The 27,704-nt window shown below is 38.2% G+C and overlaps 1 protein-coding gene across 5 annotated transcripts in view; it reads right to left on the bottom strand.

Moving 5' to 3' along the window:
* DDX46 (DEAD-box helicase 46) overlaps positions 1 to 27,704 on the bottom strand; it is a 72,812-nt gene that overhangs the window by 36,569 nt on the left and 8,539 nt on the right. For all 5 annotated transcript variants that reach the window (XR_009353907.1, XR_009353908.1, XR_009353909.1 and 2 more), the window contains exons 4-13: positions 23,948 to 24,044; positions 20,385 to 20,550; positions 17,004 to 17,155; positions 15,992 to 16,105; positions 14,149 to 14,314; positions 13,314 to 13,434; positions 12,564 to 12,739; positions 11,499 to 11,620; positions 9,044 to 9,122; positions 7,184 to 7,266 (exon numbers count right to left, since the gene is read on the bottom strand). Coding sequence is in view for 2 of the 5 variants with exons in the window: in XM_059174609.1 (XP_059030592.1) it covers positions 7,184 to 7,266; positions 9,044 to 9,122; positions 11,499 to 11,620; positions 12,564 to 12,739; positions 13,314 to 13,434; positions 14,149 to 14,314; positions 15,992 to 16,105; positions 17,004 to 17,155; positions 20,385 to 20,550; positions 23,948 to 24,044 (1,276 nt within the window). In the remaining 3 variants the exon portion in view is untranslated. The remainder of the gene's footprint in view (positions 1 to 7,183; positions 7,267 to 9,043; positions 9,123 to 11,498; positions 11,621 to 12,563; positions 12,740 to 13,313; positions 13,435 to 14,148; positions 14,315 to 15,991; positions 16,106 to 17,003; positions 17,156 to 20,384; positions 20,551 to 23,947; positions 24,045 to 27,704) is intronic.

Below are 27,704 nucleotides of genomic sequence, written 5' to 3'. Positions count from 1 at the left end.
AACAAAAAAAGAATAAAAAAGACAAAAAAAAAAGCAGACTTAAAAACAGAATAAACTGGTGGTCAACAGAGGGGAGGCAGATGTAGGGATGGATGAAATAGGTGAAGAGGATTAAGAGTACACTTATCAGGATGAGTACTGAGTAATATTGTACTGAATATTGTACACCTGGATATCGTACACCTGAAACTAATATAATACCATATACTAATTATTCTTGAATAAAAACAATTTTTTAAAATTAATCACTTAAGTGCTCGCTTTAGCAACAACTTTACTAAAAAAAATTGGAAAGATACAGAGATTGGTATGGCCCTTTAATGCAAGAATGACACAGAAATTCATGAAGCCTTCTGTTTAAAAAAAAAAAAAATTTAAGAAAAGATCTATTCTTGGGTTATAGATCTCTGGAGACCTAACAAGGTGAGAAGCAAAGGGGAACTCTTTGTTGGTCCCAGAATGATGGATCCCAGGACAGCAGCTGTATTTCAAGCAGGGAAAACAACAAACCATGACTAAAACAGGTCAACAGGCTCTGAAAAAACTCCTTAAGGAAGATGAAACAAACAGAAAACTTGACGTGTTTCAACTACTTGATAGATTTATGTAACTAATAGAGTTTGGCATTTAATTAGTTTTAAATACATAGAAATCCAGTCAACAAACATAAAAAGACAATTATCTCTGGAGAAAACAAAAAGGTATAGAAGAAATTTAAAATAATCAGTTTAATACACTGCCCAGCTCTGAATAACATTTAGATTGCCATAATGTTATATACGGATTCAATTAAAGTAACAACATAAATCTACTGAAAAAATAAAGGATGAAAATGATGCAAGAATGTGACAGGAGGAAGGGAAACAAGAAATTACATTCCCCCATGGGAAGTCATTAAGTAATATAAAAAACAGAAAAATGAAAAGGAGAAATAAAAGCACACTATTTAGAGAAGTAGAATACCACAATAATCAGCTAAGAGATTGAAGAGAAGTATAGAAGGGGTACCATTAAACCTCTGTGCACGTGTAACCATTAAGACTAAAAATGTAGGGCACCTGGGTGGCTCAGTGGGTTAAAGCCTCTGCCTTCGGCTCAGGACATGATCTCAGTGTCCTGGGATTAAGACCCACTTCGGGCTCTCTGCTCAAGCAGGGACCCTTCTTCCTCCTCTCTCTCTGCCTGCCTCCCTGCCTGCTTGTGGTCTCTGTCAAATAAATAAACAAAATCTTTAAATAAATAAATAAATCAAAACCCAAATTCCTACCCCAGCTGTACAGGGTCTTATATGTTCACCATGCTCACACCATCAGTACGGCTTTCTGTCCTCATCCCCTCCTCTCTCATACCACATTCCCCGTTCTTTATTCTGCGCTGGGGACACTGGCCAAGCAAGCTCCCACATCACGGCATTTGTACTGGTGCTTTGCCTGTAACACTTTTCTAACAAATATCCCCACGGCTCAATTTCTCACTTTACTCAGGTCCCAGTTCCTGTGTCATGTTACCTGCAACGCTTCTCTTGAATTTCCTACATAAAATGACAACATTTTCAGAATGACTGAAGTATATTAATGAAAATTAGCAATCATTAACCATGCTAAGTGTGATAACATGAATTTGGTAGTAATATCATTGCAAACTCATACAATGGTCCTCAATGTTTGCAAATTTTAGGACATTACATACAAAGCATTGTGACTCCCAGATATCTGATCATCTTAAGTCAAAGAACTGCTCATTTAGTCTCAACTTCTCACGTGAGAACAAGGATCAGAAAATTCACATTAGGGGCTCCTGGGTGGCTCACTGGGTTAAGCCTCTACCTTCGGCTCCGGTCATGATCTCGGGGTCCTGGGATCTAGCCCTGCATGGGGGAGGTGGGGCTTCTCTGCTCATCGAGAAGCCTGCTCCCCCACCCCCATCTGCTGCTCTGCCTACTTGTGATCTCTCTGTCAAATAAATAAAAAAATCTTAAAAAAAAAAAATTCACATTAAAGCCCCACTGAGGCCTTGAAAATCTCTTCAAAGAATAATACACATCCTGCCTTCCTAGACTATTCACAAGTAACCATTCATCCTCAGCATTTTCAGAAAAGCCAGTATCAAAGGGTAAAGGTTTTCTGGAGAATCAAACCTAACTCCTTTTCTCGTCATAGTACAGAGAAAGCTTCCTGAATAAGCTACAAACCCTGTGCTTCCTAGAACAGTGCACTACACATGGGAGCTTAGATTTGCCTTATGACTATTACTGCTTAAGAGTCATGAAGATGGCTACAGAATGATCCTAATGTTCACACACCTTTTTTTTTTTTTTTTTTTTAAAGATTTTATTTATTTATTTGTCAGAGAGAGAGTGAGTGAGAGCGAGCACAGGTAGACAGAGTGGAAGGAAGAGTCAGAGGGAGAAGCAGGCTCCCTGTGGAGCAAGGAGCCCGATGTGGGACTCGATCCCAGGACGCTGGGATCATGACCTGAGCCGAAGGCAGCTGCTTAACCAACTGAGCCACCCAGGCGTCCCTTCACACACCTTTTCAATGATGACTGGTCTGTGTTTCCACTGGCTTGACTATAAGATTGGGAGCTATCATACTGGGAGCTACTGATTAAAAGCTGTTATAATAGCTGTTCCTGAAAGTTTCAATGTTTCCTCTCTCACACTACACAGATACTTCCAAGTCAGCTGTGGTCTGCCAAGTAAATCTATAAACATCTCCTTTCACACTCATACGCTAAAACTAAGGTCATCAGTTCAGTCACTAACGTTTATAAAAGTTGGCAGTTTTTCCACTTTTTGTTGATTCAACTCCTGATCATTGGCATATGCTCTTTTTAGAGACATTCTAAAAGACTTACACATTCTGTCTTATACTTCTCTTGATGATATGCAATGCTTCTCTTTATCCTCAAGAAAGTAATTTATTTACTCACCAATGTAAACAACCTAAACCCAATTTTTAAATCACAAACAGGGTTCTTGAGATGTTGGTATCTATGTTGGTAAAAATTACCCTGGACTAGGGGCACCTGAGTGGCTCAGTGGGTTAAAGCCTCTACCTTCAGCTCAGGTTATGATCCCAGGAGCCCCGCATCAGTCTCTCTGCTCAGCAAGGAGCTGCTTCCCCCTCACTAACTCTCTGCCTGCCTCTCTGCCTACTTGTGATCTCTGTCTGTCAAATAAATAAAGAAAATCTTTTTAAAAAAAATTTTTTTTTGGACTAGATCATAAAAACTTGGGGCATGGAGAGGGGCACGGGAGGGCCAGTCAAATGTAACTACATCCCTTAATCTGCTTCCTCTAATCTAAAGTATTACATTAGACTTAAAAATAAGTTTTCAAAAATCTGTCTTTTATCAGTACCTCAATTTCCTTATGTAGTAGCCATGTTATTCTTCAGTAACTGCTTATCCACCAATATTTTCATAGGTGCCCTCAAAAGAGAGGCTCAGAGATGCTAAGGTATCTAAACATCTATCTAATTTTGATACCAATTTGAAGACAGCCTTCAAAGTTAAAGTAATCTCCTATGAGATAGTGAGCTCCTTAAGATGACTGATGCAAGCACGGTGCTTTATAGTGTGCAACTGACAAGCACATTTACTCTCTCATTTTACTATGTGACTGGTATTTTTAAGAAAGTGGAAAGCTCGGTGGGACGCCTTGGTGGCTTGGTTGGTTGGGCGTCTAACTCTTGGCTTCAGCTCAGGTCATGATCTTAGGGTCGTGGGATAAAGACCTGAGTTGGGCTCTGCTCAGCGGGGTGTCTGCTTGGGATTTGTTTCCCTCTGCCCTTCCCCCTGCTCTCTCAAATAAATAAATCCTAAAAAAGAGAGAGAGAAAAAAGGAAAAAAGAAAGAAAGAAAGTGAAAACCTGGAGTACACCTCTTCAGAATCCTGAGGACCTTCATTTTGTATTAGACAAAGGCATGAATAAGTTTAGGCCAATTAAAACATTCTTATCTTTGTTAATAAAAACAGAACACGTAAGTAATGATTTTTTTTACAGGACGAGTATTATTTTTTACATACTTTCACCAAAGTATATATCCTCCACAGTGGCTAACTTAAGCTAAAGATTAATTTCCTTATATAATCAATTTCTTCTCTTACTCCTTATTTTTACTAAATTAAAAAAGAACATACCCCAGAAACTATGGAGCAATTTCTCATGGAGAATTGCTTTTTAATATCTTGTCAAATGTTACTTTTAATAGACTCTAATTTCAGATCAGGAACAAATGGATTCCTAATCTACTTTTCCACTGCCTTTGGTTCCAAAAGGAGTTCTTCACATTGTGTTGTAGCCCTTAGGAAGATGTCCACTAATAAGTACAAGTTTTTCTTCAGTAAGTTTAAAAAGAAACAGTAAGGTTTAAAAAACAGGGAAACTCTTCTACTACTTGTGGTCTTCTTAAGAAATCCTATTATTTAAAAAAAAAAAAAAAAAAAATCCAATTATCCAGGGTCCCTGAGTGGCTCAGTTGGCTAAGCATCTGCCTTCAGCTCTCTCTCAGATAAATAAAATCTTTTTCTTCCTTTTATAAATATTTTACGTATTTATCTTACAGAAAGATAAAGACAGCGAGAGAGAGCACACAAGGAGGGGGAGTGGGAAAGAGCTTCCTGCTGAGCTGGGAGCCCAATGCAAGGCTCGATCCCAGGACCCTGGGATCATGACCTGAGCCAAAGGCAGATACTTAACAACTGAGTCACCCAGGTGCCCCAGTGAATAAAATCTTAAAAAAAAAAAAAAAAGGAAAGAAAAGAAATCCTATTATCCGTCATACTAAAAACTCTTCTTTTGGCACTAAAAGAGTTAAATTTAAAACAACACACAAAGATTTGGCCGAACACCTTTCTGCCTGCCAGCCTGTTCACACGTCAATGAGGAAAAGTAGAGTCCTGTAACTTTCGCCCATGTCATTGCACAAAGTGTACATCTACTGCACATTTATACTCAGAAAGATATATATATTCAGCAGCCATGATTTATTTCCCCATGTTCATTATTTTCTTCAGTACTGAATCGTGTCTGGAGGTATACCGCCTGCCCACTCCTCTCTAGACAGAAGACAGTCTGCAGATGTGCATTCACCAGCACCAGCTTTGATTCACAAGTGAGTGTCTTTATTTGCTTTACACCCCAACAGTGGTCTGTGGCACTGACTTCAACCCAACACTTTTTAATCTACACTACAGCTCACAAAATAATCATTAACTTACTCTTAAAATTTCTTCTCTTCAACAGGTTTTAGTGAGCAAGAAACTATCACTCAGCATTTCTCTCTCAGGTACTTAGGGAGATGTAAGCACTAAGGGCAAGAGATGATTCACACTCTGCGTACCAATGGAAAATGTTTGACCTCTTTCTGGCAAAGCGTAATTGATAGACCAGAAAGGCCCCATCACCACACCTACCTTAAACACTACCATAAAGTCTAAGATTCCCTGGCAGTTGGACAAACATTAAATGGATCTAATTCCATTCTCCAACTGATTCATCAATTTCCCTACTCTCTTTCCACACATGGACCACCGTGCCTCTACCAAAAGACGTGGATGAAAAGCATATTCAGTATCTGCCCTCTTCCCAACATCACCTGTTTCATCTCCAAGTAATGTTTATCCAGACCTTTTCTCACATTATGCTCAGATACCGCTTCATTTAACTTCCCAAGTGGGTCCCAGGTCTACTCCTCAATGATTCTTTCAAGTGACAGACATTTTTCAAAGGGTTAAAGGATGCTATCAAGTCCTCTAGTCCAACCTAAATATTCCTCTTTTCTTAAACTATTTCTCACATGGTCCTGTTTACTCTTATGCACTCTTCTGTACCTCATTTAGATTGTGTTCCCTAAATCTAAACACACACACTATGACAGGCAATACATTTCTGGAGACTTACATGAATAAACTGAAAAGACTAAAGACCACTTTAACTGTGCCCCCCCCTTTTTCCTTTATTTATTTATTTGAGAGAGAGAGAGAATGAGAGAGAGCACAGAGGGGAAAAGGTCAGAGGGAGAAGTAAACTCCTGGCGGAGCTGGAAGCCCAATGTGGGACTCGATCCAGGGAGTCCGGGATCATGACCTAAGCCGAAGGCAGTCGCTTAACCAACTGAGCCACCCTGGCGCCCGGTGTCCCTTTCTCATACTCCACTTCAATTAACGCAGTTTTTTTTTTTTTCTTTTGCATCATAGCACACTGATAACTTACATTCCTTATCTCATTAATAAAAATACTATTGGGGTGCCTGGGTGGCTCAGTGGGTTAAAGCCTCTGCCTTCAGCTAAGGTCATGACCTCAGGGTCCTGGGATCAAGCCCCACATGGGGCTCTCTGCTCAGCAGGGAGCCTGCTTCTGCCCCACCCCCCCGCTGGCCTCTCTGCCTACTTGTGATCTCTGTCAAATAAATAAGTAAAATCTTTAAAAAAAAAAAAAAATTTAATTAAAAATTAAAAATACTACCTCTTAACATGTTTCCCTCTAAGTTTTTATCACTGAAATTTTGTATCTGACAAAGAGTGTGTATGAGGAATAAGAAAATCTAAAGTAAATAAATGCTCTGGGCCTTCATTTTTACATTTGGAAAATGTAAACAGCATGTGCTATATTGATCATGAGGTAATTAAAAGCATGAAGTAAAGGAATTTATTTGAAAGGACAACGAGGGTGCCTGAGTGGCTCAGTCGATTAAGCTTCTGCCTTTAGCTCAAGTCATGATCCCAGAGTCCTGGGATTAAGTCCCACATTTGGTGCCTTGCTCAGTGGGGAGCCTACTTCTCCCTCTCCCTGTATCCCTCCCCCAACTTGTGCTCTCTCTCTCTCTCAAATAAATAAAAGCTTAAAAATAAATACATATTTAAAAACATGTAAGAAAAGGGACAATGAAAACTATAAAATATGAAAGCTTAAGTTTCTATTACCAGCTCTTCAATTCTAATTTTACCAATGATTTTTTTAAAAGACCTACACAGAAAGCCTGCATAAATACCTTCTGAACCTATTATGAGGAATTCAAAACATAAATACCTATTTCAATTCCATATGTGCTCAATTTACTATGTAACAGCACAACAAAATGTGTGTGAAAATTTCAGACACCATACAAACAATTCATTTTCATGGTAGTTAACAAGGTTTATTTTACAGTTCAAAACACTAAGACATTTAGTGATTACCTGTGGTTCAAAACCCATGTCAAACATTCTGTCTGCTTCATCTAAAACAACGTATGTCACTCTTCGAAGATTTGTGACCCGACCTAAGATGAGGAAAAAAAAAATAAAAACAAAACAAAAACTAAAAAATCAGTCATAATTCATTTTATGACTACCAAGAACTTAAAAAACTGTAAAGGGAACTAAAATGCCTGACTTAACCAGAGGGGTAAGTTAGGTATGTTTAAACAGTGAAACAAAATTTTGGTCTACAAGATCTTAATCTAATGGCAAGTACTTTCTGACAATGGGTATATGAGGCCCTTTATTTTGTCAAACTCGTCTCTTGCATACCATCATAGGGCCTGAAGGACCTGTAAAATTCAGAAAACAGCCCTCTCCAAAACACATCATAAAACTAAGACTGAGATGAAGCATCGAGCCACATCAGCCATTATCTGACAGCATCACCTAGGAAAAAACATATTAGAGATTACAGCGTATGTGTGGAAAGCAAGTTCCAGTGCTAACTATTTTAGATGCAGAAAACTTCCTTTTTATATTAATTCATTAACTACTTCCATATAGTTAGATGCTTCTAATGGGCATGTCAAGATATTAATGAGAAGCTATTCAACATCCTCAGATAACTACAGTACTACATAAAAACTATTAATACCAAATGTATTGCATATATACTTTTTCCTATACAAAGATATAAGTTCAATTTTATTAAACACTCCCACTGGTTTAAATAGTTGCAAAGCACTTCTTAGCCAGAGAAAACTAAATACATACAGAGGAAAGCCTTTCTAAAGGATTAACACAAGCATTTCTATCAACTGAAGAATCAATCACCTGGCAAAAACATGTATAAAATAGTTATTCAATATAAATCAAAAGGACAGATAAAGGAAAAAGGTAAAATTAATCAAGATGAATGTCAGGAGACTTAATCAATGCAGCATTGAGAAAAAACAAGGGATTATTTTATCAGTATTCAACCCAAAACTTTTTGTATGCTGTACAGGCACAGAGATTTATCGAACAACTTCAATGTCACTTCACCAACATCATGGAGAATTAGAAGTAAATGTATACAGAAATTCAAGCAGAATGCTATGAAAAACATGCATTACTTACAGTTTTTAATACTCTACTATGTATATACTGAATACTGCAATGGAAACCTTTGAAAGCATTTTCTTCAAAAAAATAAGAAATGAAGCCAAAATAAATGCTTTCTAATATTAAGTATTCCATACCACCATCTGCAGCCCCCATTAGTTCTGCAAAGTTGGGAACAGCATTAAATGACCTACCTTGGATGGCTTACGTCTCGGAAGCCCAGTTCTATAAATCTTGAAGGGCCTTTCTCCACAGAAGTTAAATAATGTCAACAGTTTAGTAACAGTTTTGATAGGGAATAATTTAACAAAGCACAACATATAAGCTAAAAAACATGCAATATTTATAAAAGATAACATTTCTTGAAGCTGCAATACCTTAATTTATCCAGTATTGTAAGAAAATACTAGCTCCTGTAGAGAAAAAAGTCTAAAGTTTAGAATAATAATAAAAAAAAGATAGTTCACCCCCGCACTGCTGCTAAAAGCAAGGCTAGGCCAAAATTTGATTAAGAATCCATGTTAAAGGCTAAAAAGATGAAATGGAGTTAGTTCTGAAAAGAAGTTGTAAATTAAACTGCAATAATCTTATGAACACTTGCAACAATAAGCTTGCTGCAATACAAATTTTAAGATATTACAGCTTTAAGAAGAAATATAAAAACACTTTGGTGATTTCTTGTATCTGCTTTAACAAAAATGTACAGAATTCAAAAAAGAGAAATGAGAACAAAAAAAAATACCCCTGACTTACCACTGTTAGCTGCTAACATGTCAATCATTCGACCAGGTGTGCAAACAATAATTTCAGCACCTCTTTTCAGCTCAGCAATCTAATGAAAAAGATGAAATTTTACTATCTATTTATCACTATTATTTATTTGAACATATCTGAAAATACTGCCCAGGGTCTTTGCACAGCTCCATAAAGTAAAGCCAATAAGGTCTGATTAGAAGCCTCCAAAGAGGGCGCCTGGATGGCTCAGTGGGTTAAGCCATTGCCTTCGGCTCAGGTCATGATCGCAGGGTCCTGGGATCGAGTCCCGCATCGGGCTCTCTGCTCAGCAGGGAGCCTGTTTCCCTCTCTCTCTCTGCCTGCCTCTCTGCCTACTTGTGATCTCTCTCTATCAAATAAATAAATAAAATCTTAAAAAAAAAAAAAAAAAAAAAAGAAGCCTCCAAAGATTCCTGCTTAATTCTTTGGAATGATGGAGCACTCCTAAAGGAAGAGGAAACAGCAACATGACTACATGGTACTATAACTTTGAACTCAATGAGAATCAGAGCATTTACCAATTTTAATTTGACCCAATCCCTCAAAACTAAGAAAGGAACGTGAGAGAGCAGTAATTAAAGCAAGTATATAGACCAATTATTTCAAGTTAAGAATTGTTTCCATTTGTGAACCATTATAAAAGTCACAACCGGTGTTTTAAAATTGAAATAGAATGGAAAAACCAGAATGTGTTAGATATCATAAAACTTTTGTTTGACTTCTATATAATATTTATACATGTATCAAGTTAAGTTTTTAAATACCATTTCTTACAATAAACTGTCATCAAAACAACTGAGGAAGATAAATTCAGAAAACATAAACTATTTAACAATAGCAACTATTTCTCAGAAAAGGTTTTGTGGTGACATAAGTTCAGAAAATGTCACTTAATTTATCCCATTTTTCTAATATCACAAGACATATTTCTTATTAAAGACTAAGAAGTCCTAATGAAAAATACCCTACGTTAACCCTATAAAATGTGACATTTCCAAAATTTATTTGATCACAGAACCCATTTTTTTCCCTCCTTCTAGTTAAAGCAAAATATCTAATGACTGTCATTCTTCCGAAGACACTTGGAGAGGGGAACCTGGGTGGCTCAGTTGGTTAAGCATCTGCCTTTAACTAGGGTCAAGACCTCAGGGTCCTGGGATCAAGTCTTGCATCTGGATCTCTACTGAGTGGGGAGTCTGCTTTTCCCTCTCTCTATAGCCCTCTCCACCCACCTCCCCCTGCTCATATTCTCTTGGAAATGAATAAATAAAAAATAAAATAAAAAAAGAAAAAGACACTTGGAGAAATGCCAAAGTAAAGAGAGTGAACAAAGGTATGATTAGGGGCACCTGAGTGGCTCAGTGCGTTAAAGCCTCTGCCTTCCACTCAGGTCATGATCCCAGGGTCCTGGGATAGACCCCCCCCCCCCCCCCCGCACCGGGCTCTCTGCTCAGCAGGGAGCCTGCTTTTCCCTCTGTCTCTGCTTGCCTCTCTGCCTGCTTGTGATCTCTGTCTGTCGAATAAATAAATAAAATATAAAACAAAACAAAATAAAGGTATAATTAAATAATTTTTGCTGAAATTATTTAAGGATACAAATAAAACTGATACAGCAAAAAACACTCATCACCACCTTGTAAAGATGTCATATGAATTAGAGAAAATAAATGCTGGTCTGGAATCAGAAGTCTAGAACAAACCAAGTCTTATTAACCTAAATACTTTAATCAACATACCTAACCTTTCTTGCCATTTCTTTATCAGTAGAATGGAAAAAATATCTGCCTTCCTTGAGCAGAGGAAGACGAAGAGGAACAGGAAAGCAAACATACAAAAATGACTCAAAATCCTGGGCACCTGGGTGGCACAGTCAGTTAAGTGTCCAACACTTGGTTTCAGCTCAGGTTATGATCTCAGGGTGATGAGATGGAGCCCCATGGTGGGCTCCATGCTAAGCAGAGAATTTACTTAAGACTCTTCCTCTCTCCTTCTGTCCCTCTCTACCCATGCTCTAAAATAAATAAATATTTTTACAAAGACTCAAGATCCTAAAATAAAATATTAGCATAATTCATCCTCACTTTATTGTCACACCTCATATTTTTTTAAGATTTTGAAAGCAATCACTGTACACAGAGGGATGCTTGGGTGGGTTAGTTGGACAAGCACCTGACTCTTGATTTCAGCTCAGGTCATGATCTCAGGGTTGTGACATCAAGCACCGCACTGGGCTGCATGCTGGGCGTGGAACCTGCTGAACATTCTCTCTCCCCTTTTCCTCTGCCCTTCCCTAACTCCCTGACAAGAAAATACTAAAAAAATAAATGTATAAAAGCAACGGCTATACAAAAGACTAAAACAAATCATTTTCACATTATTAAATGATTTAATTTAAGAAAAGACTGGAAAAAGTGAATGTTCCTTTTGTAACTACCTGCTCACTGATTCCTGTTCCTCCATAAACACACACCACTCTAAGTCCCAGGGTCTTCGAAAACTTCTTACATTCTTTAGTAATTTGTAAAGCCAGTTCTCGAGTTGGAGTCATGATGACAGCTGAAAAGATAAATATGTCAAAAGACTATCCACCAAAATTCTGGAGACTATGCTTTAAAGTGTTAAATTTAACCTCTGCAATAACATTCAAATTTCTCAGTCTAATTTTTGTTTTTGTTTTTATTTGTTTTACGGACCTTGGAAAATCCTATTTCAAAAGCTTTAAAACAGCAGACATTGTAGTGTATGAGAATTTTATGTAAATTTTAAGAACATGCTATAGAAAGATAAATGAGAGTTAAATGCCTCACTCAACCATCAGGAAAATACCTGGTTGAAAAGAACGCAAATCCTTCTGAACTGCAAATCACAGAGCAAAGATAATCAAGTGACTCACTGTGCAGCAGAGCCATACCTCGGTTTCCGGAAACCACCATGGTATACGGAAGGGGCAGAGTAGGAATATATTGTGCCCTCTTTTTCCAAGAAAGGAGCTGAACAAATTTCCAAAACCCTACTCAAATTTGCAAAACAGATCTCTGCCAAATGAATCAAGAAATGAATCTGTAGACCTAATCCTGAATGAAATTCTGGCACTATACAGCCTTTTAAGGCCAAAAATAAAAAAAGGAAATATATTTCCCTACAATTTTCCATGTTGAGTTCACTGATCCATGTGATCCATGATACTCCCTAAGCACAAACCTCAATATAAATAAACAGATAGATGCACGAGGAGTCTACCTGCCGAGTCTGAGTTTAAAAATTGAGCTGTGCCAGGAGAGGCTGTTTTTGTACTTCTGAGATGTCACTCCAGAGCTCTGAAGATTCTCACTCCACCTGCTGGTAAGGGGAAATCAGCCCCAAAGTGCCAAATTTATAAAGGAAATGTACATAAAGACATCTTTATTGTTACATATAACATTATAAAGTATCAGGTCTTTCTGATTAACTGACAACAAAGTTGTTACCTGAAAAAACAGTTTAATGAAAGAAATTGTACCTATTGGCCCCTCTCCTTCTTCTAATGACCTTTGATCCATGATGTGTCTAAACATGGGTAAGAGAAAAGCAATGGTCTTTCCACTTCCTGTCTTGGCAATACCAATCAAATCTCGTCCAGACATTATAGCAGGAATCGCCTGGGTTTGGATTGGCGTGGGCTTTTCATAGCCATGCCTTAAAAAGGAAACCAAAGTAAGACAAGGTAAGAAGTGAGATCTCTGGGTCTCTCAAAGTTCCATAATAAGGTTCTCCAAAACGTGATATGTCTGTACAATGAAATATTATTTGCCAAAAAGAAATGAAGTACCGAGGCATTCTATATCGTGGATGAACTCTGAAAATGTCATGCTAAGTCAAAAAGCTGGTCACAGAAGACTACATTAGTACAATCCCGTTTACAGGAAATGTCTACAACAGACAAATCTAGAGAGAGTAGATTAGTGGCTGCTTAGGAGAGGATAAGAAGTGTGACTACGAATGGATACAAGGCCTCTTTTTGGGATAATGAAATGTTCTAAAATTAGATTATGGTGATGACTGTGTTAACTCCATTAAGTATACTAAAAAATCACTGAACTGTAAACTCAAAGAACAAACTTTACAACATGTAAATGCTACCTCAATAAAGCTGTTCAAGAAAAAAATAGTAAGTTTTCCTATTAGAATAAAAATATAACAGTTAATTGTATAAAAGAGCCATTCTAAATAGTAAGACACTGAAAAATGTAGATAATTGCTAACCACTTACTTTTTGAGAGAATTTAAGATCTTCATGGAAATTCCACACTGGACCCAAGATTTAATTGGTTTGGGGCAACCTTTTCCCTTGACAGTAATGCCCTCCATCTCCAACCGAAATACATTGACCTCTATGAAACAATCCAGATTAAAAACTGTTAAATATTGTTCCATTAATGCCTTCTACTTTTTAATCAGCCACAGTTAAGTTTAAAAATCTTTAAATGTTTATTTTAGTGCTACTAAAGGTAATTCAACAGAAAAGCTACAGGACAAACTACTGAACTGCTCATGGAGACAGTTAATACAATTAGTGCTACAACTGGGGACAAAAAGGAATACTCCCATTTCTATAACTTGGCTTTTATCATGTCTCATATCAGAACATCAATAAAAAACAATGATTGACAGGTAATACAGTTTTTCTCCAAGCCAAGAACTGTCCAGATTATCCTTATTCAATCATAATTATAGTTTCATGCTGGTTCCTATCCCTCAAACCCCAGAAGGAAAAAGGCTAACAATACTTAAAGTGGTAACTTCACATGAAGAGTAATCTTAACCCTAAAATTTTCAACTACAAGAGCCAAACTAATTTTTGCTCATTTTTAAAAATACTTCCAAAACTACATTGACTCATCACTGGTCTGAATCTTTGCAAATGTTCATACTCTCTAGAATGACTTCTGGCAGTCTAGCTTCCTTTCCCATTTCTTCAAGTAAGCCGTGCAAATTCCTCCTCCTTATGCATCAACTCACACACCTATCCAGTATTTCCTCTCCTGAGCAAAGCAATGCACATCCCGCATTCCAAAATAACCAATAAATCAAAGAAAGAATTTTACCCTCTTGAGACATTTTTGCTAATTCTGGAACTTCAACATAAAAGTTCTTTCTGAATGGTTCATATTCAATTTTTCCATGGTCCACTGGTTCTAGAAGCTTTCTCTGTTTTGTCTGATATCCTGTAAGAGCTGTCTGAAGATCAACTTCTTCCTCTTCTGAAGAATACTATTAAAAAAAAAATTAAAAAGCTACAACCATTACTACTTCCTCCTTATGCGAGGCAATATTCCTAGCTTTTAAAATCCTCCTCTTGGGACGCCTGGGTGGCTCAGTGGGTTAAGCCTCTGCCTTTGGCTCAGGTCATGATCCCAGGGGCCTGGGATCGAGTCCCGCATTGGGCTCTCTGCTCAGCAGGGAGCCTGCTTCTCCTCATCTCTCTCTCTGTCTGTCTCTCTGCCTATTTGTGATCTCTCTCTCTGTCAAATAAATAAATAAAATCTTTAAAAATAAATAAATAAATAAAAATAAAATAAAATCCTCCTCTTGGGACGCCTGGGTGGCTCAGTTGGTTAACCAGCTGCCTTCCGCTCAGGTCATGATCCCAGTGTCCTGGGATCGAGTCCCACATCGGGCTCCTAGCTTGGCAGGAAGCCTGCTTCTCCCTCTGCCTCTGCCTGCCGCTCTGTCTGCCTGTGCTCACTCGCGCGTGCTCTCTCTCTCTGACAAGTAAATAAATAAAATCCTAAAAAAAAATAAAAAATAAAAAAATCCACCTCTCTTGAGGTACCTGGGTGGCTTAGTTGGCTAAGCTGTCTGCCTTCAGCTCAGGTCATGATCCCAGGGTTGCAGGATCTAGCCCTACGTCCAGCTTCCCGCACAGCAAGAAGTCTGTTTCTCCTTCTCCCTCTGTCCCTCCCTACCACTTGTGCTCTCTTTCAAATGAATATAAAATCTTTAAAATTAATTAACTAGTTAAAGTAAGATAAAGTCCTTCTCTCTTAAAAATATAGGTAAATAGAGGGCACCTGGGTGGCTCAGTTGGTTAAGCGACTGCCTTCAACTCAGGTCATGATCCTGAAGTCCCGGGATCCAGTCCCACATCGGGCTCCCTGCTAGGCAGGGAGTCTGCTTCTCCCTCTGATCCTCCCCCCTCTCATGCTCTCTCTCTCTCTCAAATAAATAAATAAATAAAATCTTTATATATATATATATATATATATGTAAATAGATAAATAAATTCTTCCAAATATTCCTTGGCTTTTACTTTCTTACATTCTTTATTCTGGGCCCTCACAGAACATCATAGCAACAACATAAAGCTAAAATAACAAAAATAATTCTAGTAATAGCTTTTTTTTTTTAAAGATTTTATTTATTTATTTGACAGACAGAGATCACGAGTAGGCAGAGAGGCAGGCAGAGACAGAGAGAAGAGGAAGGAGGCTCCCCGCTGAGCAGACAGCCCAATGTGGGGCTCGATCCCAGGACCCTGGGATCATGACTGAGCTGAAGGCAGAGGCTAAACCCACTGAGCCATCCAGGCGCCCAATTCTAATATAGCTTTAAGGAAGTTCTGATATAATTCCCTCCACACAAATCTTTACAAGGCACGTTAGTAGAAAGAAATTCAATTAATTCTGTCACTTTATGTCTTCTCCCACCCTGTATGTCTGAGGTAAGTTCATGAGGGGCAGAAGGGAAGCAAAACATGGGCATACAGAAAAAGGTCAAAGATAGCAGAATGTTCTAGCCACTGGATATGCAGCAACAGTACTGTTGAGAATAACAAGAAAACCTCCTAACATTAGTTTCTATAACTGAAAAACACAACTCCACCAATGCTTTCTAATAAATCCTTCTAGAATAGTATCATGAACAAAGTCAAAATTAAGGAAATATTACCTCCATGGCATCCTGGTCATTCTCCATCAGCTCACCTTTCTTCTTATCAGAATCTACCACCGCTTTTTTGGTTGTCACGACAGTGACAACTTTTGTGACTGTTGGCCCAGACTTCTAAAATTAAAGGCAGATATATAAAGTATTTGCAAAAGTGAAAATCAAATTGCATGCAAAAGAAACATAATAATAACTGTCACAATTTATAATCCAAATTAACACTTATCACTGAAAAGTTAATTGATAAAAAAGACAAGTCTGCTTTCTCTTGATGAATTTGTTTAAATTTTAAAATGCAGCATAACTGCATTATATTTTACTGTATATTTTATATAATATTGTGACTTTTATATAGTATATAAAGTTATATAACATCTAATATTATAATATAGTTCATTTTAAAAATACTACTAAATGGTACTTTTTACTCACTGGACAAGACAGACACGTTCAGGGAACTTACAATAAATTAATAAACAAAGCAGATAAACGTCACATCTCTTAGGGAGCTTTTATTTTACAAGACGGGAAAAACAATAAAGATAATAAAAAAACTAAACTATATATTCTGTGAAAAGGTAACAAACACCATTAAAAAAAAAAAAAAGAAACACTATGGTGAGTGCTGTGAAGTCTGAAAACCTGGCAATTCTCGGACCTGTATCCTTGGGGCTAATAATACACTATATGTTAATTTAAAAATTAAAAAAAACAAAAAAACATGTCCTCGAGCACAAAAGATGAAAGTGCAAAGGTCTGGAGAAGACCTACTGAGAAGTCAATAGTAAGCAAAGGTATCAAAGATGGTGGCATAAAAGTGACTTTTCAAAGAATGTTTATAGCTAAAATTCCCGAGCATCTGTGGTACCAAGAAAAAGTACCAGCATTTCTGAGATGGCGGGGGAAACAACTTTCTAAAGTCAGGCAAGTCAGCAGTAGGTCACCATCATAACAATTCAAATTACCCAATTAAGAATACTGGATAAATCTTCAAAAATAAGAGAAAATGGCTTACCTTTTCATTTCCCCCACCACCTTTCACACTTCTCATATTAAACTTCTTTACTTCCTCTTTTACTTCTTCCATGTAAGCATCTAATGGATCTAACTCCTCACCCTCCATTTCATTTCCTTCCTTTTCAGCCTCTGCAGGATCATCTTCATCATCTAAAATAGAAGAATCACTTTTCTGTACACAGGTTTCCAAAGGGAAGTACTTAATAATCATATCACAACACACCATTACCCATTCCCTCCCTGCCTAAATGCCCTTCCTTCCAATCAACCCAGGTACATTGCAGTGCAACTATGCACACTTATGTTTCCAGATCAAGCATGTATTAGTTTTAAGTAGTAATATTAATATATAAGGTAAACTGAAAAGAAGTAGGGCTAAAAATTCCTAATGATAGATGGTTTCTTTTCTTTCAATTACTTTTTATATTTTATTTTTTAAAAGCTCTTATTTCTTTGACAGAAAAGAGCACAAGCAGGGGGAGCAGCAGGCAGAAGGAGAAACAGGATTTGAGCAGAGAACCCAATGCAGGGCTCCATTCCAGGACCTTGGGATCATGACCTAAGCCAAAGGCAGATGCTTAACCAACTGAGCCACCCAGGTGTACCGGAAAAATTATTTTCAGAGGAAAAACAAGCATTTTAAAATCAAGACAACCTAACTTTTTTTTTCATATAACTAAGACATCATTTCCCCGTAAAGATATAATTCTTTCATCTATTTAAAGCATTCTGTGAGGGGCACTTGGGTGGCTCAGTGGGTTAAAGCCTCTCTGCCTTTGGCTCAGGTCATGATCCCAGTGTCCTGGGATGAAGCCCCACATTGGGATCTCTGCTCAGCAGGGAGCCTACTTCCTCCTCTCTCTCTGCCTGCCTCTCTTCTGCCTGCTTGTGATCTGTCAAATAAATAAATAAAATATTTAAAAAAATTTTTTTAAAGTAAAGCATTTTATGAAACTTACACACACAAAAATCACTGAATTTTCACACACACACAAAAAAAACGGAGCAAAAGTCCACTTTTCTATAAAATTTCATACTCATCTACTTCACTAAAACATCAAGGTCAAAAACAGATATGGAAGGAAAATATTTCCCTCCTAAATTATGAAAAATCAGGAGTGACCTGAAAACATCCTCTTAATTTATCTTCATTACTAACATATAATAATGAAAGAGCTATTTACTGACTATGCCCATAAGAACCCAACTTTCCAGTCTAAAGTAAAATCAGTAATCCTTATTGAAGACTATACTACAATTCACATATTAACATAAATATTATAAGAGAGATTTAGTATCTCAATACGAATTCAGCAATTCTACTTCTAGGTATATATCCAAAAGAACCAGAAGAAGAAAGAGATATTTCCCACATTATTCATAGCAGTATTATTCACAACAGTCAAAAGGTGAAAAAACCCACATATCCAACAGACAAATAGATAAATACAATGTAGTATTATAAACAAAATGGACTCCTATTCAGCCATAAAAAAGGAATGAACTTCTGATACAAGCTACAACATGGAAGAACCTTGACGACATTATGCTGAGTGAAATAAGCCCAGATGCAAAAGGACAAAAAGATTCTCTGACTAAAATTATATAAGGTACCCAGAATAGGCAAATTGATAGTAGAATTGAGGGAAAGGGGCGCCTGGGTGGCTCAGTGGGTTAAGCCGCTGCCTTTGGCTCAGGTCATGATCTCAGGGTCTTGGGATCGAGTCCCACATCGGGCTCTCTGCTCAGCAGGAAGCCTGCTTCCCTTCCTCTCTCTCTCTCTGCCTACTTGTGATCTCTCTCTCTCTGTCAAATAAATAAATAAATAAATAAATAAATAAATACATACCTTAAAAAAAAAAAAAAAAAAAAGAATTGAGGGAAAGATAGGTAATTTTTACTGGGTACAGGGGACACCTGGCTAGTTCAGTCAGTGAAACATGAGACTCTTGATCTCAGAGTTGTGGCTTCAAGTCTTACACTGGGTGTCACAGCTACTTAAAAGTTTTTAAAAATAAAAAAAAGAAAGGAAGAAATAAAGAAGGAAGGAAGAAAGAAAAAAGAATAGAATAGAATAAAAGAAAAAGAAATCTGGGGATGCCTGGGTGGCTGAGTCAGTTAAGTGGCTGCCTTTGGCTCAGGTCATGATCCCAGGGTTCTGGGTTCGAGTCCCACTCTGGGCTCCTTGCCGGGTGGGGAGCCTGCTTAACCTTCTGCCTGCAGCTTCCCCTCCTTGTGCACACATGCTCTCTGACAAGTAAATAAATAAAATATTAAAAAAAAGAAAGAAAAAGAAATCCATATTGGGTAGACTTTGTTTGGAATGATGAAAAAGTTCTAGAAATGGATAGTAGTGATGGGTGATGAATACCATGAATTTATTTAATGCCACAGACCTATACACTTAATAATGGTTAAAATGAGGGCTCTGGATAGGTAAGTGGGTTAAGCATCTGACACTTGGTTACAGGTCAGGTCATGATCTCAGGGTCCTGGGATCAAGCCTGCATCAGGCTCCACACTCAGCAGAGAGCCTGCTTGAGGATTCTCTATCCCTCTGCCACTCCCCCTGATCATTCTCTCTCTCAAATGGATAGATCTTTAAAAAATATTATCAGGGTGCCTGGGTGGCTCTGTTGGTTAAGCAACTAACTCTGGATTTCAGTTCAGATCATGCTTTCGTGGTTGTGGGATCAAGCCCTGAGTCCAGCCTCATGCTGAATCTGCTTCAGATTTGCTCTCCCTCTCTTGGCTTCTCCCCCAATTCATGTGCACTCGTGCTCTAGCTCTCTCAAATAAATAAATCTTTAAAAAATATATTAAAGGGGTGCCTTTAATATATGAGATTGTATCTCATATATAAGATATATGGGTGGCTCACTGGGTTAAGCCTCTGCCTTTGGCTTGGGTCATGATCTCAGGATCCTGGGATCCGAGTCCCACATCAGGCTCTCTGCTCGGCACGGAGCCTGCTTCCCCCCCTCTCTCTCTGCCTGCCTCTCTGCCTACTTGTGATCTCTTTCTCTCTGTGGCAAATAAATAGATAAAATCTTTAAACAAAAAAAAAAAAAAGGAAATATTAAAAAAATGGTTGGGGCACCTGGGTGGCTCAGTCAGTTAAGCATCGACCTTTGGCTCAGGTCAGGACTGAGCCCCACATGGGGCTCCCTGCTCAGTGGGGACTCTGCTTCTCCCTCTCCCTCCGCAACTCACCCCTGATCATGCTTTAATAAAATCTTATAAAAAAAAAAAAAAAAGTTAAAATGCTGTATTTTCCACAGTAAAAAATGGCCTAAAAATTCCCAGCATGAAATATTACTCGTATTTCTAGAATATGTCACGTGAATTATTACATAGACTATCTAACAAATGAATATACCATCATCATCTTCTAAGCTCCATTTTTTCCCTTGTTTCATCTCTTCAATTTCTTTTTTCAGTTCTCCTATGTTTTCCATGGCCTTTTTACGTTGCTCTTCTCGCCATTTTTCTACTCTTTCTTTTCGCTTTCTCATTTCTTCTTCCAGCTTATTCTGATCAAAGTTCTTGGGGGGGAATGAGAGATACAGAAGGAAAGAAAGATTAACAACTTTATTCCAGTAATATTCCATATAAACTCTCAAATTATATAAAGAGGAAAATGAAAAACAGCTGTATATACAAACTCAATTTACACCAGATTGAGATCAGTCATCTTTTTGTTTGTTTGTTTTTGAGTGTTTATAGCAGCTTTATTTATAATAGCTCCCAAAGCGATACAATTGCAGGGACACATCTTTTAAATATATCTACGAATATACCAGCAAACAAAAAAATCATCTTCAACTAAGAAAGCAGACTTCAAACATGATTAATCTCATTTTAATTTCAGGCAAGATGTAAACATGAATCCACTTTTTTCCTAAAATGAGAAACTAGATGAATTAATAAGCATAATTCCCCACTTACTAGTTATTCTCAAGTTTAAATCCTCTACACACCTCAAAGACTGCCTCCATGAAAAAGAAATTTTCTATTACAAATCAGTGAGTAAGCGGGGCACCTGGGTGGCTCAGTATGTTAAAGCCTCTGCCTCCCGCTCAGGTCGTGATCCCAGGGTCCTGGGATCAAGCCCCAAATCAGGCTCTCTGCTCAGTGGGGAGCCTACTTCCCTTCCTCTCTCTCTGCCTGCCTCTCTGCCTACTTGTGATCTCTGTCTCTCAAATAAATAAATAAAATCTTAAAAAAAAAAAACTAGTGAGTAAGTGAAAGCTATTTATCAACATGATTAAAAAGTTTTGGTCTTTTGGTCTTTAGGTCTAAGTTTCCTAAAAACAGCCATTCCAAAGACTTTATCAAGATGATTAATAATACTCTGAAAAAGAGAGGCGCGTGGTTGGCTCAGTGGGTTAAAGCTTCTGCCTTCAGCTCAGGTCGTGATCCCAGGGTCCTGGGATTGAGCCCCACATCGGGCTCTCTGCTTCGCTGGGAGCCTGCTTCCCCCACCCCCGCCTGCCTCTGCCTACTTGTGATCTCTGTCCATCAGATAAATAAATAAAATCTTTAAATAATTAAATAAATAAATAATACTCTGAAAAGGAGAAAGCAAACCATTTTCATAGCCCTAAGCAGGAACTCAGTGATTAAACATCGTAAAAATAAAAAACTGACATATGCTGGGGTGTCTGGGTGGGTCTGACTTTGGCTCAGGTCATGATCTTAGGATAGTGGGATTGAGCTCTGCTGTGGGCTTTCTGATCAGTGGGGAGTCTGCTTGCCCCTCTCCATCTGCCCCTCCCTCAGCTTGTGCTCTTTTTTTCTCACGAATAAATAAAATCTTAAAAAAAAATCTACATATGTTATCATTATAGATATGGAAATACTACATCAAAAAACAGTCAAAGAAAATACTACAAAATTTTAATGGTGACCTGAAACTAATATAACACTGGATGTTAAATACCCTGGAATTAAAGTTAAAAACTTAATTAAAGGGGCACGTGGGTGGCTCAGTCATTAAGCATCTGCCTTTGGCTCCGGTCATGATCCCAGGGTCCTGGAATTGAGCCCATCGGGCTCCCTCCTCAGCAGGAAGCCTGCTTCTCCCTCTCCCATTCTCCCTGCTTCTGTTCCTTCTCTTACTGTGTATGTCTCTCTCTCTGTCAAATAAATAAAATATCTGTCAAATAAATAAATATCTGTCAAATAATCTGACAAATATCTGTCAAATAAATAAAATCTTAAAAAATAATAATAATAATTAAAACAAAAACAAAACTTAGGGCACCTGGCTGGCTCACTCATAAGAACATGCGACTTTTAATATTAGGGTCATGAGAGGAGTATAGATCCACCCTGGGTGAAGAGATTACTTAAATATATAAACTTTAAGGAAAAAAAAAAGTATACCACTCTTTTAGAGGGCATTTTGATCCTATCTGTCAAAATGTTAAATACAGGGGCGCCTGGGTGGCTCAGTGGGTTAAGCCGCTGCCTTCGGCTCGGGTCATGATCTCAGAGTCCTGGGATCGAGTCCCGCATCGGGCTCTCTGCTCAGCGGAGAGCCTACTTCCCTCTCTCTCTCTCTGCCTCCCTCTCCATCTACTTGTGATTTCTCTCTGTCAAATAAATAAATAAAATCTTAAAAAAAAAAAAAATTAAAAAAAAAAAAATGTTAAATACATATACCCACTGACAAAGCCATTTCATTGATACCAATTTACCCTACATTCACATACCACTGTTCATAATGAAGACTGAAAATAACCTAAATATCCATCAAAGGTGATTTCCTTACTTTGTTTCAACAGAACCCCATGCAGGCATTGAAAACAATGAGCTATATCTATATATGCAGTTACAGAAGATCTCCAATATATAACAAAAGAAAACAACAAGGCACACTATTTAAGTTGAACGTTGGATATACTGCTGTGTATTCTTCTTCAGACATTATATACTGAAAAAATAGATTTAAAAATTTAAAATTTAAAATTGAACAATTTAAAAATGAACAAAAGCAGGGCACCTGGCTGGCTCAGTCAGTGGAACCTGCAACTCGTGATCTGGGGGCTGAGTTTGAAACCCACATCAGGAGTAGAGATTACGTAATTAAAAATAAATAAATAAATAAAATAAGGAGGGGTGCCTGGGTGGCTCAGTGGGTTAAGCCTCTGCTTTCGGCTCGGGTTATGATCCCAGGGTTCTGGGATCGAGCCCCGCATCGGGCTCTTTGTTCAGCAGGAGCCTGCTTTCCTTCCTCTCTCTCTGCCTGCCTCTCTGCCTACTTGTGATCTCTGTCAAGTAAATAAAAAAAAATAAATAAATAAAAATTTAAAAAAAATAAAAATAAAAATAAATAAAATAAGGAACAAAAGCAAGGTACCGAATAGCACACATAGCATAATCACCTTTTGTTAAGTAAAAACAGATCATGTATATAGATAATGCAGTATTTTTGAGAAATGACTCCTCTAATAGGGACAGTTTTTACTTTATCTCTTTTTTGGTTTTTGTTTTTTACATACTATCATTTAAAAATGAAAATAGGGATGCCTGGGTGGCTCAGCTGGTTAAGCATCTGCCATTAGCTCAGGTCATAATCCCAATGTCATGGGATCAAGCCCGATCAACCTCCCTGCTCAACAGAGTCTGCTTCTCCCTCTCCCTCTGCTGTTCCCCCTGCTTGTGCTCTCTTTACTCTTTCTCAAAAAAAAAAAAATGAAGTCCTTAAAAATAAATTAATAAAATAAAAATAAAATATATAGAGGACCTAGCTGGCTCAGTCAGTACAGCATGGGGCCCTTGATCTCAGGGTTGTGAGCTCAAGCCCCATGTTGGATATGGAGCCTACTTAAAAAGAAACAAATATAATTAAAGATATAGCAATAAAAATCCCCAACAGTTTGTGATCACAGAAACAAATATGATAATATAATACAATTATTTAGTTAGTAAACATACGCCAGCATCTTTTTCTTTTTCATCTTCCTTGTCATCTTTGTCTTTTTTCTTCTCTTTAGAACTTTCCCCACTATCTGTTTTCTCTTTGGACCTAGACCTATGAAAAAAGAGAAGAAGAAACATCATTTATTTGTGCTTGGAAACATTCACATCTAAAATACATTTAAAGGGGGCGCCTGGATGGCTCAGTCAGCTAAGTGTCTAACTCTGACTTTGGCTCAGGTTGTGATCTCAGAGTCATGGGATCGAGCCCCACCTCAGGCTCTGTGCTGAGGCTGGAGGCTGCTTAAGATTCTTTCTCTCGGGGCGCCTGGGTTGCTCAGTGGGTTAAGCCCCTGCCTTCAGCTCAGGTCAAGATCCCAGAGTCCTGGGATCGAGTCCTGTATCCGGCTCTCTGCTCAGCAGGGGGCTTGCATCCCTCTCTCTCTGCCTGCCTCTCTGCCTACTTGTGATTTCTCTCTCTCTGTCAAATAAATAAAATCTTTAAAAAAAAAATAAATAAAAATTAATAATGTTTAAGGGGCTTCGGTTGCTTAGTCGGTTAAGCATCTGCCTTTGGCTCAGGTTATGATCACAGCCGCCAGGGATTAAGTCCTACATCTGACTCTCTGATCAGCACAAAGTCTGCTTCTCCCTCTCGCTCTCCCTATACACTCTCCCTCTCTCTCTCAAATAAGTAAAATCGTAAAAAAATTTTTAAAAAAATTAAAAAGTAAAAAATAACATTTAGGGACGCCTGGGTGGCTCAGTGGGTTAAGCAGCTGCCTTCGGCTCAGGTCATGATCCCAGCGTCCTGGGATCGAGTCCCACATCGGGCTCCTTGCTCGGCAGGGAGCCTGCTTCTCCCTCTGCCTCTGCCTGCCTCTCTGTCTGCCTGTGCTCTCTCTCTCTCTCTCCCTCTATCTCTGACAAATAAATAAATAAAATCTTTAAAAAAAAAAACAAAAAAAAACATTTAAAACCCCAACAGGCCTTGCATTTCACCCCTATGTTTGGTATCTTGTAAGTAAAAAAAATTTCTTGGGCCGCCTCGCTGGCTCAGTTGGTTAAGCATCTCCCTTCGGATCAGGTCATGATCTCAGCATCCTGGGATCGAGGGGTCCCTGCTCAGTGGGGAGTCTGCATCTACCTCTCCCCTGTACCCCTCCCCTTGGTCATGATCGTTTGCTCTCTCTCTCAAACTGAGTAAATAAAAGCCTTAAAAAAAAATACTTAATTTGGGGGCGCCTGGGTGGCTCAGTGGATTAGGCCACTGCCTTCGGCTCAGGTCATGATCTCAGTTTCCTGGGATCGAGCCCCGCATCGGGCTCTTTGCTCAGCGGAAGCCTGCTTCTCTCTCTCTCTGCCTGACTCTCTGCCTACTTGTGATTTCTCTCTCTGTCAAATAAATAATAAATAAAAAATCTTTAAAAAAAAAAAAAATACTTAATTTGAATGGAATCAATTCAGTCTTCTTTTTCTCCTTTTAAAGAAACTGGTGCTTTTTAAACCTTCCAGATTTGATGAAGATATCCAAAGGTAAAGAATATTTTCTCTAGGGGTACCTGGGTGGCTCAGTGGGTTAAAGCCTCTGCCTTCAGCTCAGGTCATGATCCCAGGGTCCTGGGATCGAGCCCCACATCAGGCTCTCTTCTCAGCAGGGAGCCTGCTTCCTCCTCTCTCTCTGTCTGTCTCTCTGCCTACTTGTGATCTCTATCTGTCAAATAAATAAAATCTTCAAAAAAAAATTATTAAAAAAATATTTTCTCTAGTATAAACTTCTAAAAAGTTTACTATTATGCCATCGATTTGGTCTTTTATCTGCTTTTATGTACAGAATGATAGAGGTCGTCCTATTTCATTATATGGTAGCAAATGACCCTAGTAGCACTTATTTTTATTTTTTATTTTTTTGATGCAGGCTCCACACTAAGCTTGAACTCACAATCCTGAGATCAAGACCTGAGCTGATCAAGAGTCTGATGTTTGGGGTGCCTGGGTGGCTCAGAACCTTAAGCCTCTGCCTTTGGCTCAGGTCATGGTCTCGGGGTTCTGGTCAAGCCCTGCATCAGGCTCTCTGCTCAGCAGATAGCCTGCTTCCCCTTTTCCCTCTGCCTGCCTTTCTGCCTACTTGTACTCTCTCTCTGTCAAATAAATAAAATCTTAAAAAAAAAAAAAAAAAGTGTCTGACATCTAACCGACAGCCACCCAGGCATTCACACCAACCCAAGTACTACTTACTAAAAGAACTTTTTCCCACTAATTACACTGTTACCACTGTCATTTGTTAAGTGACCATATACATGGGATCTTCTTCTGGGCTCTTTACGTGGTTCCACTGATCTATTTGTCTCTACACCAAAACCACACTTAATTTGGACAACTTTATGACAAGTTTCAATATCTGGTAAAGCAAGCCCTCCTATCTTGTTCTTTAAGACAGTTTATGCCCTTGCATTTCTAATTTTACAATCAGTTTGTGAAATACTTTTCTAAATGCTAGGCATTTTTAATATGAATATGTTTTGAAGCTAATAAAATGCTTTACTCTAAATCTACTTAGATAACCATGACTTTTCTCCTTGAATCTTATTAATATAAAGAATTAAACTGACTGATTTTACTCTCTTCTTTATTTTTTTTTTAAAGATTTTGTTTATTTATTTGCAAGAGATAGAGCATGAAAGAGGGGAGAGTCAGAGAGAGAAGAAGACTCCCCGCTGAACAGGGAACCCCATGCAGAACTCAATCCTGGGACTCCAGGATCACGACCTGAGCTGAAGGCAGTCACTTAACCAACTGAGACACCCAAGCACCCTCTCTCCTTTTTTTTTTTTTTTAGAAGATTTTATTTATTCATTTGAGAGACAGCACAAGCAGGGGGAGGAGCAGAGGGGGAAAGAAGCAAATCCCCTTGCTAAGCAGGGAGCCTGCCACAGGGCTCAAATCCCAGGACCTTAGGATCATGACTTGGGCTAACGGTAGACACTCAATTGACTGAGCCACCCAGGTGCCCCTACACAGACTGATTTTCTTATGTTAAACCAACCTTCCATTCCTGGAATAAATCCACATAGTTCATAATTTTTTCTTTACATGTTTTTTGATTCAGTATAATAGTCTTTATGTTTAGATTAAATAAAGCCTATAGTTATCTTTTCTCATACTGTCTTTTTCAGGTTTTAATATCTATGTTCTTCTCAATACATAACATGAATTAAGAAATGTTTTTTCAGGGCGCCTGAGTGGCTCAGTGTGTTAAAGCCTCTGCCTTCAGCTCAGGTCATGATCTCAGGGTCCTGGGTTGGAGCCCTGCATGGGGCTCTCTGCTCAAGCAGGGAGCCTGCTCCCTCCTCTCTCTCTCTCTGCCTGCCTCTCTGCCTGCTTGTGATCTCCGTCAAATAAATAAATAAAAATCTTAAAAAAAAAAAAAAAAAAGAAATGTTTTTTCATTAAATCTCTAGTCATCAAAAGTATCATAACAGAGTAAAAAGACAAGCCACAGAGTAAAAGAATATATGTGCCATTCATATAAACGACAATCAACAACCAGCAAGCGTATTTAAAAAAAACAACAAAACCTCCTACAAGTCAATTTTTAAAAAAACAACTCAACAGAAAAATAAGCAAAAGATTTTAACATATTTCAGAAAAGAAGAAATCCAAATGACCAAAGAACATATGAAGTTCAACCTCACTGGTCATGACAAATACAGATTAAAGCCACAACAATACTAGTATGTCTAACCAATTAACAAAACTTAATAGGACTGACTAC

The sequence above is a fragment of the Mustela lutreola genome, chromosome 5 (assembly GCF_030435805.1).
Source record: "Mustela lutreola isolate mMusLut2 chromosome 5, mMusLut2.pri, whole genome shotgun sequence".
Lineage (NCBI taxonomy): Eukaryota > Metazoa > Chordata > Mammalia > Carnivora > Mustelidae > Mustela > Mustela lutreola.
This window is presented reverse-complemented; position numbering and strand designations above follow the sequence as displayed.